Raw genomic sequence first — 22117 nt, forward strand, 5'->3', positions numbered from 1 at the left:
CGGAAGTGTCTCTGATGAGAGACCCAGAGGAGGACACTCTAGCCTTGGAGGCCCGTTCGCGTTATGTCCCATACTTGGCGCCTGGAACTGGCATTTTCCGGGTTGCTCTCTATGGTTTCTTTGGACGGATAGAAGGGGCCACACAAGGTATTGTGGGACAATAATGGCAGCTTTCAAGGTGTGGGTTGTAGATATCTAAGGCGATCTGGGCGAGGGGTGGCGACGCCGGGGCCTCAGAATCCGGGACAGGAGGTCCGGAGAGTCGGGCTTGGTGAGGTGAGTGTCCCTTCTTTCTTGCTGACCCGCCCTTCGCCAATCATGGCGGCTCCAGGCGGCAGATATCGGTCCCTCGCTCAGGTTCGGGCGCAGGTTTGGAAAAGTCTTGTCCTCGTTACCCAATTTATCTTACTTACCCTAGGGCTGCTGCGCAGGTCCTGCCTGTCTCGGCTCTCCTCTTTGTCCTGGTCAGACCTTGCTGCCTGGCGCGGCCTCATTGACATGCAGGGATGCTCTTCCCGCGTCACCCGAATTAGCCCACTTCCAAACGGACAGAGCCCAGTAGCGCTCCTTGTGTTTTCTCTGTCGTAGTGGCATCTCTACCCCGGGATCTCCTCTACTAGAATGTTGACTCCAGGAGGGCGGGGATTTTTGTCTGTTTTCTTTTCTGCTGTATCCATATTTCCCACTACGGAATGAGTAATTGAAGAAGTAAATCCAGTTTCTTTTTTTCATCGTTGTTTTCGTACTTCATGTAGCTGCTTTGTCATTAACCCTTCTCCAGAATCCAGGTCCTTAAGACTTTATTTGTTCATCTCAGTAGGTAATTAAGTCTTGATGTCAGACACCTTGTTCGTTGTTGTTGGGTTCTTCCTTTGCTCTCTAGAATAATGTTTCACTTCCTGTTTTCCTTTAATCGGTTTAAACCCATCTGTTTATTCATCAAACGTTTATTTTGATCAGCATTGAGTATGGCATCAGCAAGACAGGCATGGCGTAGAATGGCATTCTAGGGGTATATTTTCTAGTTTAGACTACTTCTGAGCAGAGCCTGCATGACTCTACCTTCTTATTAGGTTTTCTCACATGTATGCAGATGTCACCAATATGCAGCTTTCCCTTTTCTCTTCTACCTGATGGCATTTTTTAAAACACAGCTACTGTTTCTGTGTCCATATTATGTGTCCAGTCTGTTTGGCAATATTAATTACAGCTGTGTAAAACATTTTGGATTCTGGTGTACACCATTGCTTGAAACTTCCTTTGCTTTACCACCTTGTTGGAATGAGAGGGGATTATCCAAGCACTCACAATTGGTGCATATTTACAAGTGGATGGTATGTAATAGGAGGTAAAGAGGAATTTATTACAAGTAGAGTCCCAGGAAATCTTATGTCCACCTAAATACTTTTAGAAAACACTATTTTCTAACCCAGTGCTTCTCATCAATATTTTGGTGAACATGGGTTTTTAAACAAATTTTGATTGCCATACACAACTGGTCCAAAAAAAGCCACTGAAGTATGGATCACATGGATGGTAGCCTTATACACTGACATTTCTGCTCTATCTGTGAGTTCAAAAGGAGGAGAGGTGGAAGAACTCATGGAAAAAAGTAGCGAGGGACCCAATCAGTGAATAGGAGCACAGCAAGAATAAAGCAACAACTACATTATTGTAACTCTTTATCGTTACAGAGAACTTTCACAGATACTTTTTTGATTCTCATAATAACTCCATGGATTATATAAAGCAAAAAGTATTTCCATTTTATAGACACAGAAATTATACCTAACCAAAGATTAAGTCATTTGCTTACATTTATACAGGTAGAAAATGCCAAGAGCCTGGATTCCAGTTGAGGTTTCTGAACTCCCTCATAGATGCCATCATGCTCTAATAAGTGTGCCATCATGAGGCCTGGGGATGCTTCCTTGGATCCTGGTGTTTGGGGTGGATGTGTGTGCGCACGTGTGTGCCTGTGTGTTTATCTTTCTTGTGCATGTTGATGTGGGAGTAGGATGATCTTTCGAGATTGGCAGTGGCTTGATGGAAGGGTCTTAGGAAGAGGTACTTAAGAAATTCTGGTCTTAGGGGAAGGTTCAATACACCTATAACTACAGTTATTTTGAGTTGTAGCAGAGCCAAGCCTTTCCACTCTTATGTCCAATACCAAATGGTTTGTCTTCCTTCCAGGGAAACCCCAGAGTCTGTCATGGCGGACACCAATGAGGATACCTCGATCCACAGATTGGAAGGCACTGATGGGGACTCTCAGGTTGGTGGTCTTATTTGCAAGACCAAAAGTGCAGCCAGTGAGCAGCATGTCTTCAAGGCCCCTGCTCCCCGACCTTCATTGCTGGGACTGGACTTGTTGGCTTCCATGAAACGGAGGGAGCGAGAGGAGAAAGACGATGGGGAAGACAAGAAGAAGTCCAGAATCTCTTCATACAAGGACTGGGAAGAGAGCAAGGATGACCAGAGGGATGCTGAGGAGGATGGCAGTGACCAGTCTGGTCGAAGTATCCGAAAAGACAGGTAAAGGCTTTCGGAAGGGTTGACCCAAAGGGAATGAAAATGGAGGCCAGAAAATAATGTTCCATGTTTATCTCTGTTTTCTTGTTGGACAAGTAGAGCTTTTTGATTTTATCATGATTCTATAATATTGTAAGTAGATAGAAATTGGTATTTTCTTCAGATTTGTGGGAACATCCAAAGACCATTGAGTAGATGATGATGGTTAGACATGCTTTGGGGTTGTTGCCATATATAATCCTGCAGTACCAGGGGACAGTGGAAGGGGACAGGCCATTCGTTTGGCACAGGTGTTATGGGGCAAGGTTTTTGTCCTATGGAGGGGCCCTTTAACAGTTGCCTTCCCTGTTTCAGACATTATCGATCTGCTCGGGTAGAGACTCCATCCCATCCTGGTGGTGTGAGTGAAGAGTTTTGGGAACGTAGTCGGCAGAGAGAGCGGGAGCGCCGGGAACATGGTGTCTATGCCTCGTCCAAAGAAGAAAAGGATCGAAAGAAGGAGAGATCGCGGGACCGAGACTCTGACCGCAAGAGAGACAGAGGTAGACTGCCCAGCATAGTTTCCATAGACCATTATGCATTTGGGTTGACATGCCAGCCTCTTTCCTGTTGCAGTTTTTATAACACCCATTAAATTAGGGGGCCCTATTTGCATAATGTCATCCTCTCTGGTTTTGACCCTGTTGGGTTTAGGAATGGCAGGCAGCTTAAGAACTGTTAGTTGCAATTTAGCTGCTTTGCTTGAGTGTGTGGTCCTCATTTTATTATGAAACTTGGTGAGAATGGGTAATGTGTCTAAGAAACCACAGTTGACTGTAGTCAGTGACAGAGAAAGGACAGTGCTGTGGAGCAAAGCCAGACATAAAATCCAATGCTGGCTGTGCTCAGTATTGCTTAAGTTTTATTATAGATTTGTAACTATTAAACAGCTACTTACTATAGATTTGTAACTATTCTTTTTTGAATTCTTACAGGAAAATAACTTACTGTGAGTTTGAAACTTTCTAGCCAGTAACTATTTTTCCCCTTGAAAGAATGGGGCTATGTGAGTTTCAGGAGCCCATGGATCACATTAGAGCAGTGCAGGTTGCACCTGTGAGTGAGTGGGGAGGCCTGTCCTTTCTCTAGGGTGAAGAAGGGTGGCAGTGGGATGGGACACATGTTTTCTAAGCTCTGTGTGTACTCTCGACAGATGAGCGGGACAGAAGCAGGCACAGCAGCAGATCGGAGCGGGAAGGAGGGTCAGAGCGCAGTAGGAGAAATGAACCAGAGAGCCCGCGACACCGACCTAAAGGTACACTGAGCCGTTGCTGATGGTGGTTTGTGAGGGGTCAGGTGTATAAAAGGCAGGGTGGGCGGCTTCTGTCCTCAGAGGGATTGCTGTGGGCAAAGACAGAATTCTTGATTCCACTGTGAACTTCTTGGACTGTTTGGTTCTGAGTGGGGTGGGAAGGCTCTAGACCTCTCTATAAGGATGGAAATGCTCCTTCAAGGTGAAAGGTTAGTTTACTGACCACTTTCCCAAATGGCAGGAAAGAATAGGGAGATGGGGATCAGAAAAAAGGTTTAATAAAAAGAATTACTTATATTTAAAGGGTTGTGTTTACAGAGACAAATCAGATATTCCTTGAAGTGTTATAAACACAGATGAAAACTGGACTGTTAAAATGCAGATATCTTTAAAAATTGTCAGAACCATCCTACCAATTACAAATAGGTACAAGGTTTATAAATAGTAAAACAAACTTGGGAAATTGACTTTTGGCTAATAGTTTTAGAGCTAAGTCCTGGTTAAATTAGATGTTTCCTATAGATGTGTCTTTTGTGACCCCAGATGCAGCCACCCCTTCAAGGTCTACCTGGGAGGAAGAGGACAACTATGGCTCCTCAAGGCGCTCGCAGTGGGAATCGCCCTCCCCAACACCTTCCTATCGGGATTCTGAGCGGAGCCATCGGCTGTCCAGCCGAGATCGGGATAGGTGATGGTCTGGGCCGAGCACCCAGTTTCCCTGGGTGGGTGGCATGGGTGGATGTAATGAGGGCAAAGGGATCTCTGGGCTGGGAGAGCCCAGATGGCAGCTGGGGAACATGTCTCAGCTTAGTGACTAGTGATGCTGGTTATACTATTTCCCAGGTCTGTGAGGAGCAGGTACTCAGACGACACACCTTTGCCAACACCATCCTACAAGTACAATGAGTGGGCTGATGACAGAAGACACCTAGGGTCCACTCCGCGTTTGTCCAGGGGCCGAGGTAAGACGGTGTGGGAGTGGGAGGCAGGAAAGCAGTGCCGCTCATCCTGATCAGGCTGAGCAAATCTGTGCTTTGGAGCGTGCTGTTCTGCAGCTCTATTGGTGGCCCCTGGGGATAAGCTGGGGTTGTGTGGTCTGACCTGCTATGTGTTCCCCTTCAGCAAGACGTGAGGATGGTGAAGAAGGAATTTCATTTGACACAGAAGAGGAGCGGCAGCAATGGGAGGATGACCAGAGGGTAAAAACTTTATGTCTGTGAGGGACTGAATGAAAGATGGTGGCCATCTATTGATGAATGGGTGACAGGATGTGTCAGAGCACAAGGGACGTGAGTGACGCTCTAGTGGAATTGGACTTTGATGATAGTTTCAGGGAAGCTGAGCCCTGTCCAGTCCCAAAGCTCTGGAATCTCTTTCCAGAGGCACAGGCTCTGTGATGACGCTTTTCACCTAGTGCAGGACAGACAACTTTTCTAGTTATGTGTTGGTGCCACCATGTGGTAAATCTAAGAAGTGCTGCCTTGATGAGCTGCCATAAAGTCTTAAATATGTCAGTCTCCATAGTTCTCCCCTAGATGGCTTGTCTCAGAGCTGGGTGGCCTCTTGCGCCCCTCGCGAGGGCTGCTCCACTGCACTAGTGACTTCTTACCCAACATCTCCACCCCTCCTGGCCATGTCTGGTGCACAAACTTGATTTGTTCCTTGTTCCCTTTGCTTTGTCTCCTGCCCTGCAGCAAGCTGACCGGGATTGGTACATGATGGATGAAGGATATGACGAATTCCACAATCCCCTGGCCTACTCCTCCGAGGACTACGTGAGGAGGCGGGAGCAGCATCTGCATAAACAGAAGCAGAAGCGCATTTCAGCTCAGCGGAGACAGATCAATGAGGTGACGCTGCTGCCTATAATAGTCGGGGCAGATTCAGCTGGAGCGGGGGGGCATGTGGGAGACACAGCAGGTCATGTGCCTGCACTGACAGCACAGTTTGTCTCCCTGTTGCTGAAGTACCACATATAGCTGTTACTCTGGAGGTAGAGGAGGGGTGGGTGTGCAAATTTCCAGTAGCATAAAAACAAAAAACGAAACCCAACTTAGAACTTCTCTCTTCGCAGTACTTCCTTGAAGGGTGCTGGGCACGGCATTATTTGTGTGTCCTTGTAGAGGTTCTGACTGAGGTGTGAAGTGCTGCTTCTTGGAAACAGCACTGCAGATGATTTGGGACTCTTCTAAGGAGCTACAGGGTAGAGAGGCCTGTGACATCCCTGAGGCCCCCATGGCCCTTCTGTCAGGGCTTGATGCATGAACTTGCCTGGTGACCTTTCAGGATGACCTTTTGGTTTCATTCTGAGAGTGGCCTCTCATTGTGTCCTTACAGGATAACGAGCGCTGGGAGACCAACCGCATGCTCACCAGCGGCGTGGTCCATCGGCTAGAGGTGGACGAGGACTTTGAAGAGGATAGTGCAGCCAAGGTGCATCTGATGGTGCATAACCTGGTGCCTCCCTTCCTGGACGGGCGCATTGTCTTCACCAAGCAGGTGAGGTTCCTCTGTGTCCCAAGAGAAAAAAGCTTAGAAAGACCTGAAGTGGAAATGGAGAGAAAGAAAGAAAGGAAAGGGGGAAAAGTGCTCCCCCATCACGATGGGGTCGCCACTCCTTTCATTCACTAGGGCTTTTGGGAAATGGACCTTCCTGCTGTTGAAATTAGAGATCAGTGGGAATTTCTCTTTCCCTCAACCTCCTGCAGCCAGAGCCTGTGATTCCAGTCAAGGATGCCACTTCTGACCTGGCCATCATTGCTCGAAAAGGCAGCCAAACAGTGCGGAAGCACAGGGAGCAAAAGGAATGCAAGAAGGTTGGTTTCTTGTCACCTGGGGCTGGGGAGTCTCTGTATATTTTTTTTCTTTTTAAAAATCATATCAGACCTCAGAGGTGGGGTTCGTATTGGAAGCTAAAGGACACACTCAGAGCAAGAACCAGCCCTTGGAGGAGGGCACTGCTTTCTTCCACCGGGGCCTCAGTCAGGGCAACCTCAGGGCCTGATGCTTTGGGAGCCTAAGGGTGAAGACGGAATGCCTTGTGGGAATTTACCACCTGCTGCTAGATGAAGTCTGTAAAGTGGGGTTGGGTTTCCTGAACACGGTCGTGTCATGGGATGGAGCAGACTTACTTTTCTTGTCTTTTTCAGGCTCAGCACAAACATTGGGAACTGGCTGGAACCAAACTGGGAGATATAATGGGGGTCAAAAAAGAGGAAGAGCCAGATAAAGCACTGACAGAAGATGGTAAAGTGGACTATAGGTACGTTTCTTGGCCAGCAGTCTTGGGTTCCAAAGACTGGGACCCTCAAGGGCCTTTGTGGTGGAACTGGTAAAATTCGTGGCTCATGTAGGAAGGTGACATCGCTTTGAATCTTCTGGTTTCTTCTGGCCCATTCCTCCTGGTGTCTCTTTTCTACCATCTTCAGCTTTCCCTAGACATTGTTCCTATTGCTGCTACGACTGTCAGAGCCTCCTCTGTGCCAGGCAGTGTTGAACACTTCATATGTGCTTACTCACTGAATTCTCGCCACAGTTCCATGGGATGGGTGCTGTTATTCCCACTTCAGTGAGGAGAGGGAGGCGCAGGGAGGTTAAGCAACTTATTTGAGGTCACCCAGCTAGTAAACAGTAGAGGGGGAACTAGACCTAGACAGTCGAGCTTAGGAGTCTGCCCTCAGCCAGTCTGCTAAAGTGCCTTTCAGATACTCAGTATGGGAAGGTGGGCTTTGTCCCCTTGAGATTTCAGTTCAATATAAGGACGAACTATTTTGAATAGTTTCAAAAATAGAAAGGTTTGTCTTATCAGGTAGTGACTTGATAAGTGACATTGGTATCTAAGCCAGTGTAAGTGCTTATCGGGGCTCCCAGGATGGATAGGCGTCTGGACTCCAGTCTCTTATGAAGCTCATCTTTTGAACACTCGAAAGTCCTCTTGAACTGTCGTCTGATTATTCTCTGTACCCTTGTGAGAAGTGTTCCAAACGAGAAGTTGGTACTGCTGACCAGCTCTTGTTAGTCTCTAGGAAATTTAGTCCCCTCGATGTTAATAGTTAGCTGACCAGAGTGACTGGGGAGTTAGAAATAGGAAGGTTGACAGAGGAAAAGTCTTGGGAGCGGGGAGGGGGGAACATTTTGTGGGCTCGTGTTGCACTGGGCTGGTATCCTCTTGCTGTGGAGTCTTGGGAAGACTACATAGTGCTTTCGAGTCTTGGCATGTGTACGTGTGCCAGATATTTGAGTGTTTTCAGAAATAGGTAAATGTTAAGTCTGACAGTTCTCACAATTCTTTGAAAAGAAGCCTACAGGCTGCACCGTCTCGTCAAGATGAAAGAGGAGGTCTGTCCCTGGTGGCGCCTTTGCAGCCACCACTCTTCCTTGTAGCCCCTTAAGGGTTGTGCTCAAATCGCCCGAGGGTATTCGGTGTAAGGTGATTTCAGCTCGTCTTCTGGCTGAAGAAGACAAGTCAGGGAATTTGCCCACTTGCTAATCTGTAACACCTCTGAGCCCTATTTAACTGTTTCACTGGGGTATTTGGTGTGTTGTGGGTGGTGGGTTCTCACGCAGCAGTTCTCCCTTAGGCTGGAGGAGGCGAGAAGCACCCTAGATCATCTAGTGTCTTGAAGATTTATGGTTGAAGTAGCTCTCATTCTGGGGTGTAGGGAGAAGGGCAGTAACCCAATCAGGAAGGGAAATGTGGGAAATCGTGCAGGGTGCTTAAGCTTCTCTGTGTTCTCAGGACAGAGCAGAAGTTTGCAAATCACATGAAGAAAAAGAGCGAAGCCAGCAGCGAATTCGCAAAGAAGAAGTCGATTCTGGAGCAGAGGCAGTACCTGCCCATCTTTGCTGTGCAGCAGGAACTACTCACTATTATTAGGTAACCCTGTCCCAGGGCTTGGGAATTCCAGTACTGGATGGGGTGTCCCCTTTGTCTCCTATGTTTACTTGTTAGCTCTATTCCTTTTGGGCGTTACATCTGATGGAGAAGAGAAAGTAAGCAAGATGGCATTATTTTGTTATTCACTTGTTTAAACCTTCTAGACATGTGGTTTCTCGGTACAGGGCTGTTTTCCCAGGGGAATTCTGTCTAGCAAGCATGCTCCTTGGACAGCCAGACATGGGGATAGGAGGTAGCAGCGTCTTCTTGGAGACTGATGTGGTCGTCCCCTCCGGCTGATTTGCCCTTTGCCTTCTCTCCCTTGTAGAGATAACAGCATTGTGATCGTGGTTGGGGAGACGGGGAGTGGTAAGACCACTCAGCTGACCCAGTACTTGCATGAAGACGGTTACACAGACTACGGGATGATTGGGTGCACCCAGCCCCGGCGTGTGGCGGCCATGTCAGTGGCCAAGAGAGTCAGTGAAGAGATGGGGGGAAACCTTGGTGAGGAGGTGAGTGGGTGAGGGCTGAGCTGTGGTTATTACCTGGTAGCTTCTGTCTGTTTGAGCTGATCTGTTAAGGGCTAGACCCAGCATGGGTGTGCTAGTGGCAAGCTGGTACTACAGCTTCTGGGCCATCACTCCTATGACCTCCAGGTGGGTTATGCCATTCGCTTCGAAGACTGCACTTCAGAAAACACCTTGATCAAATACATGACTGATGGGATCCTGCTCCGAGAGTCCCTCCGGGAGGCGGACCTGGATCACTACAGCGCCATCATCATGGATGAGGCACACGAACGCTCCCTCAACACCGATGTGCTCTTCGGGCTGCTCCGGGAGGTGAGGGCTGTGGGGTCCAGGTTCTCTGTGTCAGTGGTTAGTGATCAGTGTGCTTCAGATGGGCTGGGGTCTCTCTTGGGGAACCTGACAAGGTTAGGCCTTGGCCACTCTGTCAGGCCAGAGTGTCCCGAGGCTCCCAGGTTGCTGGGTGCAGGTGTGGTATTCTAGTTTACTCTGTTCTTGCTCAGCAAAGTGACTCATGGTTCTCTTGGATGTGGCTGCATGGGTTCAGGCTTCAGGATTGTTATGCATCTGTGTGCCAGTTTTGCAGCTTTGGCTTCTCTTTTATTTGGGAGGAATGTTGATGAGACTAGAGGACAGAAGCCAAGGGCCCCAAACTCGTGGGGAAGCCTCTGACTGCCCTCTTCTCTTAGGTGGTGGCTCGGCGCTCAGACCTGAAGCTCATTGTCACATCGGCCACAATGGATGCAGATAAATTTGCTGCCTTTTTTGGGAATGTTCCCATCTTCCACATCCCTGGTCGTACCTTCCCTGTTGACATCCTCTTCAGCAAGGTACTGGGACCTCCTTGTTTTGAACTGACCCAAAGCTCTAATGAGAAGTGGGAGGGCGCAGGATAGGGTACTGAGTTGGGAAAGGGGTTGTGGGTTCCGTGAGGCAGATGGGGCGGCCTGTAGCTCCTGGGCTCAGAGCCAGAGGACTGTGTTCCATGTATGTTTTGTTTTATTGTTTCTTTGGGGTGGACTGGGGGGTTAGGTAAGCTTGTGTACAGGTGTGGCAGTCCTAAAAGTCTGTTTCTAGCCCCAGACTAGTGACTGGGTCACTGGCTCCCAGAGAGGTGCCTGGCCTGCATTTCCCTCAACACCTTCCTCTGATGGTGTCCCCGGCTGGTGTTGCAGACCCCACAGGAGGATTACGTGGAGGCCGCAGTGAAGCAGTCCTTGCAGGTGCACCTGTCAGGGGCCCCTGGGGACATCCTCATCTTCATGCCTGGCCAGGAGGACATAGAGGTGCGTGCCTTGGTCGTGACCTTGATGAAAATGTGTATCCTGTGTGTGATAGTTTGGGACTCCAGTGTCTCACAGTTACTGTGTCCTCAGGTGACCTCAGACCAGATTGTGGAACATCTGGAAGAACTAGAGAATGCACCCGCCTTGGCTGTGCTGCCCATTTACTCCCAGCTGCCTTCTGACTTGCAGGCCAAAATCTTCCAGAAGGTGTGACAGCAAGAGTGTCTGTTCTGGGCCCTCACCTTTGGGTCCTCCTGGGTTCTCCCAAAGGAGGGCAAGAGAGAGTAGGGGTTACTTTTCTGGCAGGGGTGGGGTACACTCTTTCCTTTTGGTGGTGGTGGGGTCTTAGCTACCTGAAGGCCTACAGCTTTCCCTCCCTATACGTCCTGCCCGGCTACAGGCTCCGGATGGCGTTCGGAAGTGTATCGTTGCCACCAACATTGCTGAGACATCTCTGACTGTCGATGGCATCATGTTTGTTATCGATTCTGGTTATTGCAAATTAAAGGTAAGAAAAGACACAGGTGCCAGGACCCTGGGACCCAGAGCTCAGTCGGGTGAGAAGCAGGCCCTGGGTCCCTGGCCCTCCAACGAGGGATTCACATGAACGTGGTGCTGGTTTTAGAGACTAACATTTATTGAATTCTGAATTTGCTATGTGCTTGATTCATTTAATCCTTGTGGTTACTTGACAAGGCAGACAATTTAAAAAATTCAATAGAGATCACAGAGCTGGTGTTTCTGGGGAAATTTCTAGAGGATCGTGCCTCCAAAAGGATGGCTGCCTGTATTGCTAAGACACTTTGCTCTGCAATGTGTAGCAGCTACCAGGGTTTGTCTTTGTCTCTAGGCTGCCTCCCTTTTCCTTGTCCCCTTACTCTGTCCTTAATCAGTTCTTCGCTGCCCCCTCCCAGGTCTTCAACCCCAGGATTGGCATGGATGCTCTGCAGATCTACCCCATCAGCCAGGCCAATGCCAACCAGAGGTCGGGGCGAGCCGGCAGGACGGGCCCAGGTCAGTGTTTCAGGTAGGAACCCTGTGCCAGCCTGCTTCCAGGGGTGGCGCTGGGATTGCTGAGTGTGGGGCCTGGGCCGGGGCTGCCGGGATTGGACTGTGATCCTGCAGAGATATTCTGGCCCAAGGGCCGCTCCGGAGGTGGGGACTGACGGCAAGGGTGCCATTTGTTGGTCCTCTCGTCATATGCCGCTGAGTGGGAGAAGCCTTTCCAGGCAGCTCTGAGGTCTGAGCGGTTTGAGGCTTTAGGCAGGTCAACATTGAATGTACTTGCAGGAGAAGACCAATAATTACAGCATGTTTGTCTTCAGGATAAATCTGACCAATTTACAGCATTGGTTCTGTTTTACATCTCCAATTACTCTTTTTTGGTTCTGATTTTCAAAAATTATGTATTCACTATAGAAATCCAGAAAATACAGAAAAATATTAAGAAAATAAAACCCAGTTACAACTGTAGTCCCAGGCTTGCAGGTTCCAGAAATTAAACAATCATGTAGGATGCTCTAGCAGAAGGGTAAACTGGCCGGACTGAGTTTTGAATAGGTGGAAGTTTGCAATTCATAGAGAAAGGGGGGAGGGGGTAAGGGAAGAAATGAGAAATTCTCCTACCTGTGGCTTCCATCTGTCCTGGCTGTGCGGGTGCACATGCAGGGAGGAGCTGAGACGGTGTTGCTCCATGGGCAGTGTGGTGGGAGGTGCAGCAGGACTTGGTCTTCTCCTTGGCAGGCTCTACACCCAGAGCGCCTATAAGAATGAGCTCCTGACCACCACGGTGCCGGAGATCCAGAGGACCAACCTGGCCAATGTGGTGCTGCTGCTCAAGTCCCTGGGGGTGCAGGACCTGCTGCAGTTCCACTTCATGGACCCGCCCCCAGAGGACAACATGCTCAACTCCATGTACCAGCTCTGGATCCTCGGAGCCCTGGACAACACAGGTGCTGCCGCCGTGGGAGCCGGGCAGGGCCTTGTGGGCGCTGGCTGCTGGGTTCTCTCCCTGTGCACTGCACTGTGTTCACTGGATGTCTGCATTTGCTCCCTTCTCCTAGGTGGTCTGACCTCAACTGGGCGGCTGATGGTGGAGTTCCCGCTGGACCCAGCCCTGTCCAAGATGCTCATTGTATCATGTGACATGGGCTGCAGCTCTGAGATCCTGCTCATTGTCTCCATGCTCTCGGTCCCAGCCATCTTCTACAGGCCCAAGGTGGGGAGATGGTGTCCAGCTCTCCTTTCTTCCCAGAAGCCTCAGGGGGAGTTACGGGCTTGAGAAAGGTTAGAGGGGCAGTAGTTTCTCTCCATATTATTAAAATGAAATGGAGGAACAGGAATCATCCAGAGGACCAACTGTTTCTAAAGAACAGTTTTGCTGTTTTCAGTTAAGCAGGTTGGGGCTGGGGTAGGGGGATGCGATGGGCTCGGTCAGTGCTTCTCGGAGAGTTTTGAAAATGTGCAAGAGCAATTTTTGTCTTCTAGTATGGTTGAACCTGAACTCTCACATATTAGGATATTTTATTATAAACTGTGTTATCCTTCTCATATCGTTAGAGCACTGTATTGATGTGTTTGAAGTTGTGTGTGTGGGTCAGTGATAGTGTGTGGACCTCCAGCCTCTTCCCAGTGAGAAGAAACACTGGGCTCCCCTGTGTTTAGAGGTCCTTCTTTCCTTCCTAGGGCCGAGAGGAGGAGAGTGATCAAATCCGGGAGAAATTTGCTGTCCCCGAGAGTGATCATTTGACCTACCTGAATGTTTATCTGCAGTGGAAGAATAATAATTACTCTACCATCTGGTGTAATGATCATTTTATCCATGCCAAAGCCATGCGGAAGGTGGGGGCCTTGGCCCAGAAAAGCGGGATGTTGGAATGAGGGGTGGAAGGCAAGGGAAGGAGGCTGCATCCTTGCCTGCCTGTGTCCTGCTCCAGGTCCGGGAGGTGCGGGCTCAGCTCAAGGACATCATGGTACAGCAGAGGATGAGCCTGGCCTCATGTGGCACCGACTGGGACATCGTCAGGAAATGTATCTGTGCTGCCTATTTCCACCAGGCGGCAAAGCTCAAGGTGAGCCCGTTGGAGCTGTGGCCCCTTCCTGGCCTGATATTTGTGCACGGGCAAAGTCCTTTCTTTCTCATGTACCATTCTGCAGATCTGGGCTTCCTCACGAGTTTGTCAAGACAGTATTAAAGGGATCGGGTAGCTGCCCAACTGAGCAGCGTGTTCCTGATGGGCCACCTGTCGTGTTTCTTCCCTAGGGAATCGGGGAGTACGTGAATATCCGGACGGGGATGCCCTGCCATTTGCACCCCACCAGCTCCCTCTTTGGAATGGGCTATACCCCAGACTACATAGTGTACCACGAGTTGGTCATGACCACCAAGGTAAGTCTTTCATGGTGACTGGCATGACATAGGCCCACATGGCTGGACCAGGCCCCTTCACAGCCTTCTGGGGTGAGATCTGACTTGGGGCAGCTTGAGATCATGTGCTTGGAGGGGAGCTGAGGAAGGTTTTCAGTTGAGGGTTTGGGGAAACTTCCAGTTAACCTCTAAGTCACAGTGGTCTTGGCTGTGCCAGCAGGAGTCTCCTACTTACTGCCTGGGACAAGCAGCCCCGTGTGATGTTGTTCAAGTAGTTTTCTAAGGCGAGGCGTTTTCTTTTTTCTTTACTTTTTTTTGTTGTTGTTGTTGTTTAAAAGGAGTTTATGGCTGACATTGACACTGGGTTAGCCAGTCTTAATGACTTTAAAAATGTGGTCTTTGTAGCCCAAAATGCCAGGATTTAATTTTTTTTTCTAATTTTAATTGTTGTTCAAGTGCAGTTTTCTGTCTTTGGGGAGGAGGAGGGATTAAAATTCCAGTCTCTGAGGCTTTCCCCTGCCTTTTTCAGCCTCAGAGGGCTGGGAGATAGGGCCCCTCCACATATCTCCTCATTGTGGAGCCCCCCTGGGAGGGACTGCTTGAAGCGTGGCGCTTCTGTGACCACCACTTTGTGGCCCTTTTGCCTGCAGGAGTACATGCAGTGCGTGACTGCTGTGGACGGAGAGTGGCTGGCGGAGCTGGGCCCCATGTTCTACAGCGTGAAACAGGCAGGAAAGTCTCGGCAGGTAAGGGCCCTGCGCTTTTTACGAAGGTTCTGTTTGCCTCTGGGATCCATTTCCCCTCTGCCCGGTACTGAAGACACATCATCATCCGACCCCTCTTATTCTCCCAGTTACAGTGACTGTGATCTCCCAGGCTGGTCTGTCCCATTTCCTCACACCCACTGCCTTTTTTTTTTAAGTGTTATTAAAAAGTCCAAATATTCATAAGAGGGAAAAAAAAAAAGCAGTATAATGAATTCATCACCCAGCCTCCATAATTATCATTCTGCCAATTTTGTTTTGATTACTCCCAGCCCCCTCCAAACATCCATTTTTTCCTCTGGAATATTTTATTGTACGTTTGTACTTTATTTTTAGGAAGAATGTACGAAGAATGCTTTCTTCTGCCCCTCATGATGTGTTTTTGTTATTGTCTCTTACATATACTCACTGGCTCACCCAAGCCTCGAGGTGCCTCTGGTCTCCCTTGCTTCCCTGGCTGCCTCTTCCCCCTCCTCTCAGAGCCCCTGGCTGGTCTTAGGACAGGCTGTGGAGGGCCAGTTCCTGCTGTGGGCACAGCTTCCTGGGCAGCCACTGACGTTTCTTACAAGAAACTGGATGCTTTGGAGCCTGTAGAAACTGCTCCAGAAACTGTTCACATGCCCTTGTCGTGTGTGTGTGTTGGGATGGGCTCGAGGCATCCAGGAGGCATCTAAGTGGGGGATGCACTCACTGTCTCTACTGCAGTTGCATTCTGGTGGGTTCTGGTTTCCTCAGCATTGGGCTTCCAGGATTTTGGCCTGCCTTTGCAAGTCAGCCTGGGGGTGGGGGGCTAGGGGATGGGGGGTGGTTCTGGAAGGATGAGCTGAGCCAGCCGCTCATTGCTGATAGGCAGACTGAGGAAGGTTTTTCAAAATAGGATGTGCAGGGGCACTGAATGCCAGGCGGTCCTCGGACAGGAGGAGGTCAGGGAGCAGAGGAGCTGTAGGCCTGCCCTTAAGCCCCAGAGCGGAGAGGAAGGGCGGACTCCGCACTGGGTCTGCCAGCAGGGCCGAGTGCAGGAGGAGAGCAGAGGCCGTCTGGGGGCTGGCATGGTGGCTGTGGAGATGGCTGGTGGTGAGGGCTCAGGTGCCTCGAGGGTCAGTGGGCCTTTTTCCTGAAATATTTTAAAGCATATCTCAGACACCATGTTTTTTTATCCCTAAATACCTGACTTTGTACTTTTAAAAGGACGTTAAAAACTAAAATGTGACCTCCATGCCATTATCACTCAACAGAATTCATCCTTAGTGTCACCTAAGGCTCTAGTCCTTAGACTTCCCCTTTAATCTCAAAGATAACTTTGTGTAATTCACTTGCCTGAATTAGGATCCAAACATTGAAATTTGTTGTTATACGTGTTAAGTCTTTTATTCTAGAGCAGGCTCTGCTCTCACTGCTTTTTATGATACTGATTTATTGCAGAAACCAGGTCATTTATCTTATAGAGCAGCAGTCACCAACCTGTTTGGCACCAGGGACTGGTTTCATGGAAGACAGTTTTTCCATGGCCCAGGGTAGGGGGGATGGTTTTCGAATGATTCAAGCTCATTACATTTAAGCTCACCTCCTTTTGTGTGGCCTGGTTCCTAACAGGACTGGACCGGCACCGGTCCATGGCCCGTAGATCGGGGACTCTTGTTGTAGAATGTTCCATGTTGTTTTGGGCCCATTTGTTCCTCAAGGTGTTTAACGAGTGCCTCTATCCCGTGTACTTTCTGTGAACTAGTAGTTAATCTAAAGCCTTGATTAGATTCAGGTTGAGCTGTTCTGGACAAGGATGCACAAATGCAGGTGAACTTCCTTTTAGATCCTTTCAGAAGGGCTGGTGGTCCCACTGATGCCGCTGCTGAACTTGCCCAGTGGTTCCACCTTATTCCTCCATAACAGATTCTCTGCCTGCTACTCCATCTCTTCACGGTCTCAGTGTCCATCGATGGCCACCATCTAGAGCCATTATTTAGGGCTGTGGAATGTTGTGGGGCTTTTGCTTTCCCCTTCTCAGTCCTCCCCACACTGGGCCTGCACACATCTTATGTCTGAGCGTTTCAGCCAGTTGTAACGTCTTCCCTATTTCCTTACTTTGTGGAGTAGTTATGAACTTTATAAGAAAAATACAAGTACTTACTGCATTGAATGGAGCGCTGAGGCATGACAGGGTTTGGACTGAGTCATCCAGTGTCTATTTTGAATCTGTGAGAAAAGCAGGCCCTGGCCTGAGTGCTGGGGCAGGGAGCCGTGTGGGGCTGCTTCTGGGGGCTGGTGTGGTTTACACAGTACCTGGCTTACAGCGGGGGGATGGGTGCAGACAAGGTCTTCTTACCCACCGGTCCCCAGTGGCCCACAGTAGCTCTCTCTCCCTTCTGTAGGAGAACCGCCGACGGGCCAAAGAGGAAGCCTCTGCCATGGAGGAAGAGATGGCGCTGGCTGAGGAGCAGCTGCGAGCCCGGCGGCAGGAGCAGGAAAAGCGCAGCCCCCTGGGCAGTGTCAGGTGAGCTTTGACCTTGGGACCCCGGCTGGGAGACAGTCCCCCTGGAAGCTCCAGGGACCAGCTTGATGGATCCACTAGGCCCTGATCCAGGGTTGTATTTTAAGTTGAATGGGTAGAGGTGTTGGTGACAGAAGTTGATGATGGTCACATGTGGAGACATGGAGGAGTTCAGGATGCACTTTCAAGGGGTGGTGATAATCTGCAATTCCTGGTGGTTGTCCGTCGTGTTGTATTTGGGGCCTGAGGTGGGCTGGAGTAACAGAGTAAGTCTCACAGCTTTACTGACAGGCCAGGGCTTGGAAAGCACAGTGGCGAGGGGAGGAGAGCCTTAGGCTTCTGCATCCGTGCAGGCGCCTGTTAAGTCAGTCTTCACAGTGAAGGGCACAGTTTTCCGCGAGACTGCCCTCACTTCAGACACCAGCTGCAAGCTGGGGGATATGGGGGGTCACCCCCCAACCTCTGACCAACTTTTTACAGATTGGGGACCCCTGCAGACTCCCTCAGGTTTGATAATTTGCTAGAACTCCTCACAGAATTCAGGGAAGTACTATACTTGTGATTACTGTCTTATTATAGCAAAGAGATACAAGTTGGAACCAGCCAAAGGGAGAGATGCATAGTGTGAGGTCCCGCAGGGTCCTGAATGCAAAGCTTCCATTGTCCTCAGGGCCGCTTTAACCTCCTGACACAGTGGTGTGTACGCACAGAGTATTGCCAACAGGGATTCCCACCCAAGCTTCTGTGCTGAGTTTTATTGGGGTTTCACATGTAAGCACATGGATAGAGTCAGCACCCATGTGGTTGACTCAGTCTCCAGTCCCCTTTCCCTCCACAGAGGCTAGGCTCAAAGCACAGCCCTCTAATCACACGGTTGGTTTTTCTAGCCTGGTGGCCCCTAGTCCTCAATCATCTTATTAGCATAAACTATCAGATGTGGTCCGAGCCCCCCCCACATCCCTGCCTTCCTGCCATGTATCACAGAGACACTCCAGTTCCTTAGGAAATCCCAAGCGTTTAGAGATTACCTCCCAGGAACTGCGTACAAAGGCCAGCCAGAGTCTCAGACGCAGCTGGAGTGGCAGCCTAGTGAGGTGGATGGAAGGTTACCTCCACAGCTCACCTAGGGGATATGAAAGGAGTTGTTAAATGATCTACCTTGCAACGTTCCTTAGTGGATATCAGAATGAGGTAACACTCTGCTCCCACTCACAAATGGGGATGGCGGGGGGAGTGGAAATGTGCTGGGGGAGAAGCCCCTTCAGCCCCAAAGCCTGCTCACGTACCAGCTATAGACACTGTGAGGCCTCAGGCTCCTGGTTCTGCCGTGTATGTTGGCTGGAGTGAGCAGCAGTGATTCCTGACCCCTCTTTGTGTGTCTCCAGGTCTACAAAGATCTACACTCCTGGTCGAAAGGAGCAAGGGGAGCCCATGACTCCTCGCCGCACGCCAGCCCGCTTTGGACTATGAGCTGAGGCTGTGCCTGCAGAGCATGGGAGTGAGGTATTGAGCGACAGGAGCACCCTTGGCCTGCTGACAAAATCTTTTCATCTCTGTGCTTTCATCTGTGTGCATCACGGCCGCTGGGGGAAGAAGCTTCTGCTGAGGGCAGGGCTCTGCCAGGGAGGAAGCAGGAGTTCCTCAGTGCAGGCTCTGGGCCACGGAGCAGCTGAGAAGCTGCGAGAGGTGGCCGGACTCATTGTAGCCAAATAAACTGTCCCCAGGACGCTGATGTGTAAATGACGTGGCCATTGACTATGTTTTTTAACATTCTTGTGTAAAGCAGCAAAACATACCTAGAGGGAATTGTAATTTGGTTGTAATTCAGGATTTGGAAATAAATTTATTATTTGTAAAATGTTACTGCCTTTCTGACTGTTCTTTTTCCTTTACTACCCTAAATCACATAATAAAGAGAAGATGGGCAGGACCCCAACCTGACTTTTCTCAGGTGGATCCGGCTGGAACCCTGGCTCATCGTGTTTCTGTTCTCCAGGCAGTGGTGGCCTCTTAGACGAGGGGTCGGCAAGGTGGGGCACAGCCAACAGGGAGGAGAATGGCCCAGGCCACCAGCACCCAGCTCTGTGTGCCAGGCTATTCCTAAGGATGGCGGGTGGCTGGGAAGGGAGGGAAATGAGCAGTGTGTACCCTCTGCCCCTCCTCAGGGGTTGCTGCTCTCTTGTCCAGAATGGCAAAAGTTTTGACTCTGCATGTGTCAGGTTTGTGTATTGATGGAAAATAGTGTAAATTGTTGCTTACTGATTTTCACATAAAAGATGATTGTTAGGCCGGAATCCCTAGTTTTTTGTTAAGTGGCCTCTTAAGTGTGTGGAGGTAACTATTTGGTCCTTTGTATCACTCATGGTCCTTATTTTGTGATTCCCTGGGGTTGGGCTTCTGCCAGGTATGCTGGTTACAAGGTTCGGTGTTGGGGCTGCGTCACCTACAGGCTCGGAGCTAAGAAGCACCTGGATACTAGCCAACGCTCAGCAAGAGCCCTTTGGGGCTGGGCTCACACTGCTGACTTACTTCCATACTCTTCCTCACGCTCTTCCGGGGATTTGAATTTCCATCTGTTATAACTCAAGATAAGTTCAATTTTAAGTCGGTTTTAAGGGTGAGTTTGGAGGTCAGGCTTTACCAGCCAGCACCAGCTATACCTCTACTTCCATTCTTTTTACCTCTAACAGCCTTTATTGGAAATGCAGGTGGAAACTGACTTCTCATGGCTCCAGAGTGAAGAGAGAGCTTCTGGCTGTTTGCCTGGGAAGGCTTCTATCTTGGCTCTGAGTTGAAGGGCTAGCAGAAGTTGTCTACCTGCTCTGTGGAGAGAAGTAAGCTGGGTATGTAATGTATTTATTGACTTGGGCTCAGGATGCAACAGAACAGGAAAAAGGACAGGTTCCAACTGTGGCTTTATTACTAACAGGCTATGACCGGTCACAGATACCTTCAGGTCCTTTAGATGCCACAGAGGTTATGGCAACCATGAGTCCCATTCCACCTTCTAGTTTAAAAGCAAGAACACCTGGCAAAGACACTTGGCACACATGGGCACTGCAAGAAGAGTGGGAAGGCTCCTTTTTCCAGGGGTGCTACCTGCATCTGTTTTGGTTTTGGGACTTCTGCCTAAGTCTGCCCCTGTCTCTCCACACTTTTCTCTTTAATTGGCAGACCATTTCCATTCAGATCCACCCGTAAGTTCCTTTTAGCTTTAACACTAATTCTTACCATCATTTCCTCAGATAATAACCCATGCTTTTTTTTAGAGGTACAAAAACATTTCTGTGACAGCACCCCTGACGCGGATTCCTGGGACTGGATTTCAGACTTCTGGGTGTGAGGGAACAGTGAGGCCACTGATCTGGACATCTTTACAGGGGTCCCCTGCCTTGTACTCAGTCGTGGGCATCTACCCTTTAATGCCTTGTCGGCAGTAACAGGGCTATGCCAGGGAGGAAGCAGGAGTTCCTCAGTGCAGTCTCAGGGCCACAGAACAGCTGAGAAACTGCAGAAGGTGGCCGGACTCATTGTAGCCAAATAAACTGTCCCCAGGACACTGATGTATAAATGACTTGGCCATTGACTGTGTTTTTGAACATTCTTGTGTTAAACACTCATTCTGGGGACCCCTGTCTATGGCAGGGAGTTCCCTCTTCCCTTCGGTAAGGAGGCAGGATGAGGGGGCTGATGTTTGCTGTGGGTTCCTTTGGCTCAGGGGGAGAAGAAGTGTACTCGGGGTGGGTAGAAGAGGATCTGTTACACAGGATTCTGCTGGCCCCAGGTATCAGAATCTGGGGGACATTCTCCCACTGGGTGGCTGAAGCACTTATTTATAATCCTCTTGGCTAGGTCCTCGCTTTACGGTCATTTTTTGGTTATTTTTTTAAGAGCAGTTTTAGGTACGCAGCAAAATTGAGCAGGAGGTACAGAGATTTCCTGTGTATTCTGAGCACACGCACAGCCTCTCCTGTCACCAACGTCCCCCACCAGGGTGGTATATTTGTCACCACAGGTGAACTTATACTTCTTTATCCCCCAAAGCCCACAGTTTACATTAGGAGTCACTCTTGGTGTTGCATTATTCTGTGGGTTGGGACAAACGTGTAATGACATGTCTATTATTAAGTATCATACGGAGACCATTTAAAAAAAAAAAAATCAGCCCTGGCTGGTATGGCTCAGTGGTTGAGTGCTGGCCTGTGAATCAAAGGGCTGCTGGTTTGATTCCTGGTCACTAGGGCACATGCCTGGGTTGCGGACCAGGTCTCCAGTAGGGGGGTGTGCCAGAGGCAGCCACACATTGATGTTTCTCTCCCTCTTTTTCTCCCTACCTTCCCCTCTCTCTAAAAAATAAATAAATAAAGTCTTTAAAAAAATATCAGCTGTTCAAACTACTTTTTAGGAACTAACTTCTTTGGTTATTTCTTAAAGAATTATAGGCAGGCAACACTCAAAGGGCTTCTCTGCCCTTTGTCCTGTCTTTAGAGAAACTGTATTTCTCTAAGTCTAACCACTCAACTCCATCAGGCTTCCTGTCTGAAGGCCAGACAGTTAGGAGACAAAGTGATGTTTTTCTGGCTCTGCTGCCCCTTTGTTCCCCTAACTCGCTGCCTGCTTGGCTCTGGTGTGATTACTCTCCTGGAAGTGAAAGACAACTTGGAAAAAATGTACAGCATTCAAAGTACCCAGATACTGTTACTTTCACCAACATATAGTGTATGAAACCTTTTTGTAAATTATAGACAAAATGCATTCTTTGTAGACTGTACTGGAGATTTTAATGACATTGAGCTTTTGTTTAAATAAATGATCCATAGGCTGGAACTAGGAAGCTATTATTAGTACCAGATACTTGAGTCTTTGTTTTCTCTCGAAAACATGTCCTCATTCTAAGTGAAATGGAGGAAGACAGTCAAAAAGAGCAGAAACAAACGGACAACACCCATCACAACAGAAACACCGGATGTGCCCATCACCCTCGCC

The 22117-nt window shown here is 49.2% G+C and overlaps 1 protein-coding gene across 2 annotated transcripts; it reads left to right on the plus strand.

Moving 5' to 3' along the window:
• Positions 1-34: 34 nt before the first annotated feature.
• DHX38 (DEAH-box helicase 38) lies at positions 35-18994 on the plus strand. 2 transcript variants are annotated; one of them, XM_045819095.1, is made up of 27 exons: positions 35-147; positions 2194-2535; positions 2887-3074; positions 3725-3826; positions 4367-4511; positions 4667-4785; positions 4946-5022; positions 5518-5673; positions 6161-6322; positions 6532-6639; positions 6973-7085; positions 8562-8699; positions 9028-9214; positions 9359-9544; positions 9919-10059; positions 10405-10515; positions 10606-10722; positions 10916-11023; positions 11430-11542; positions 12259-12467; positions 12579-12733; positions 13201-13356; positions 13452-13586; positions 13778-13903; positions 14533-14628; positions 17013-17134; positions 18517-18994. In XM_045819095.1, exons 2-27 carry the CDS (start codon positions 2213-2215, stop codon positions 18599-18601), a joined length of 3678 nt encoding a protein of 1225 aa, XP_045675051.1. In that variant the 5' UTR covers positions 35-147; positions 2194-2212; the 3' UTR covers positions 18602-18994. The 2 variants fall into 2 exon arrangements, with proteins under 2 accessions (XP_045675051.1, XP_045675050.1); XM_045819094.1 differs by having other exon boundaries at positions 138-276.
• Positions 18995-22117: the final 3123 nt, after the last annotated feature.

Source organism: Phyllostomus hastatus, unplaced genomic scaffold (assembly GCF_019186645.2).
Source record: "Phyllostomus hastatus isolate PE091 unplaced genomic scaffold, TTU_PhHast_1.1 phas_scaffold_345, whole genome shotgun sequence".
In the NCBI taxonomy this organism is placed as follows: Eukaryota; Metazoa; Chordata; class Mammalia; order Chiroptera; family Phyllostomidae; genus Phyllostomus; species Phyllostomus hastatus.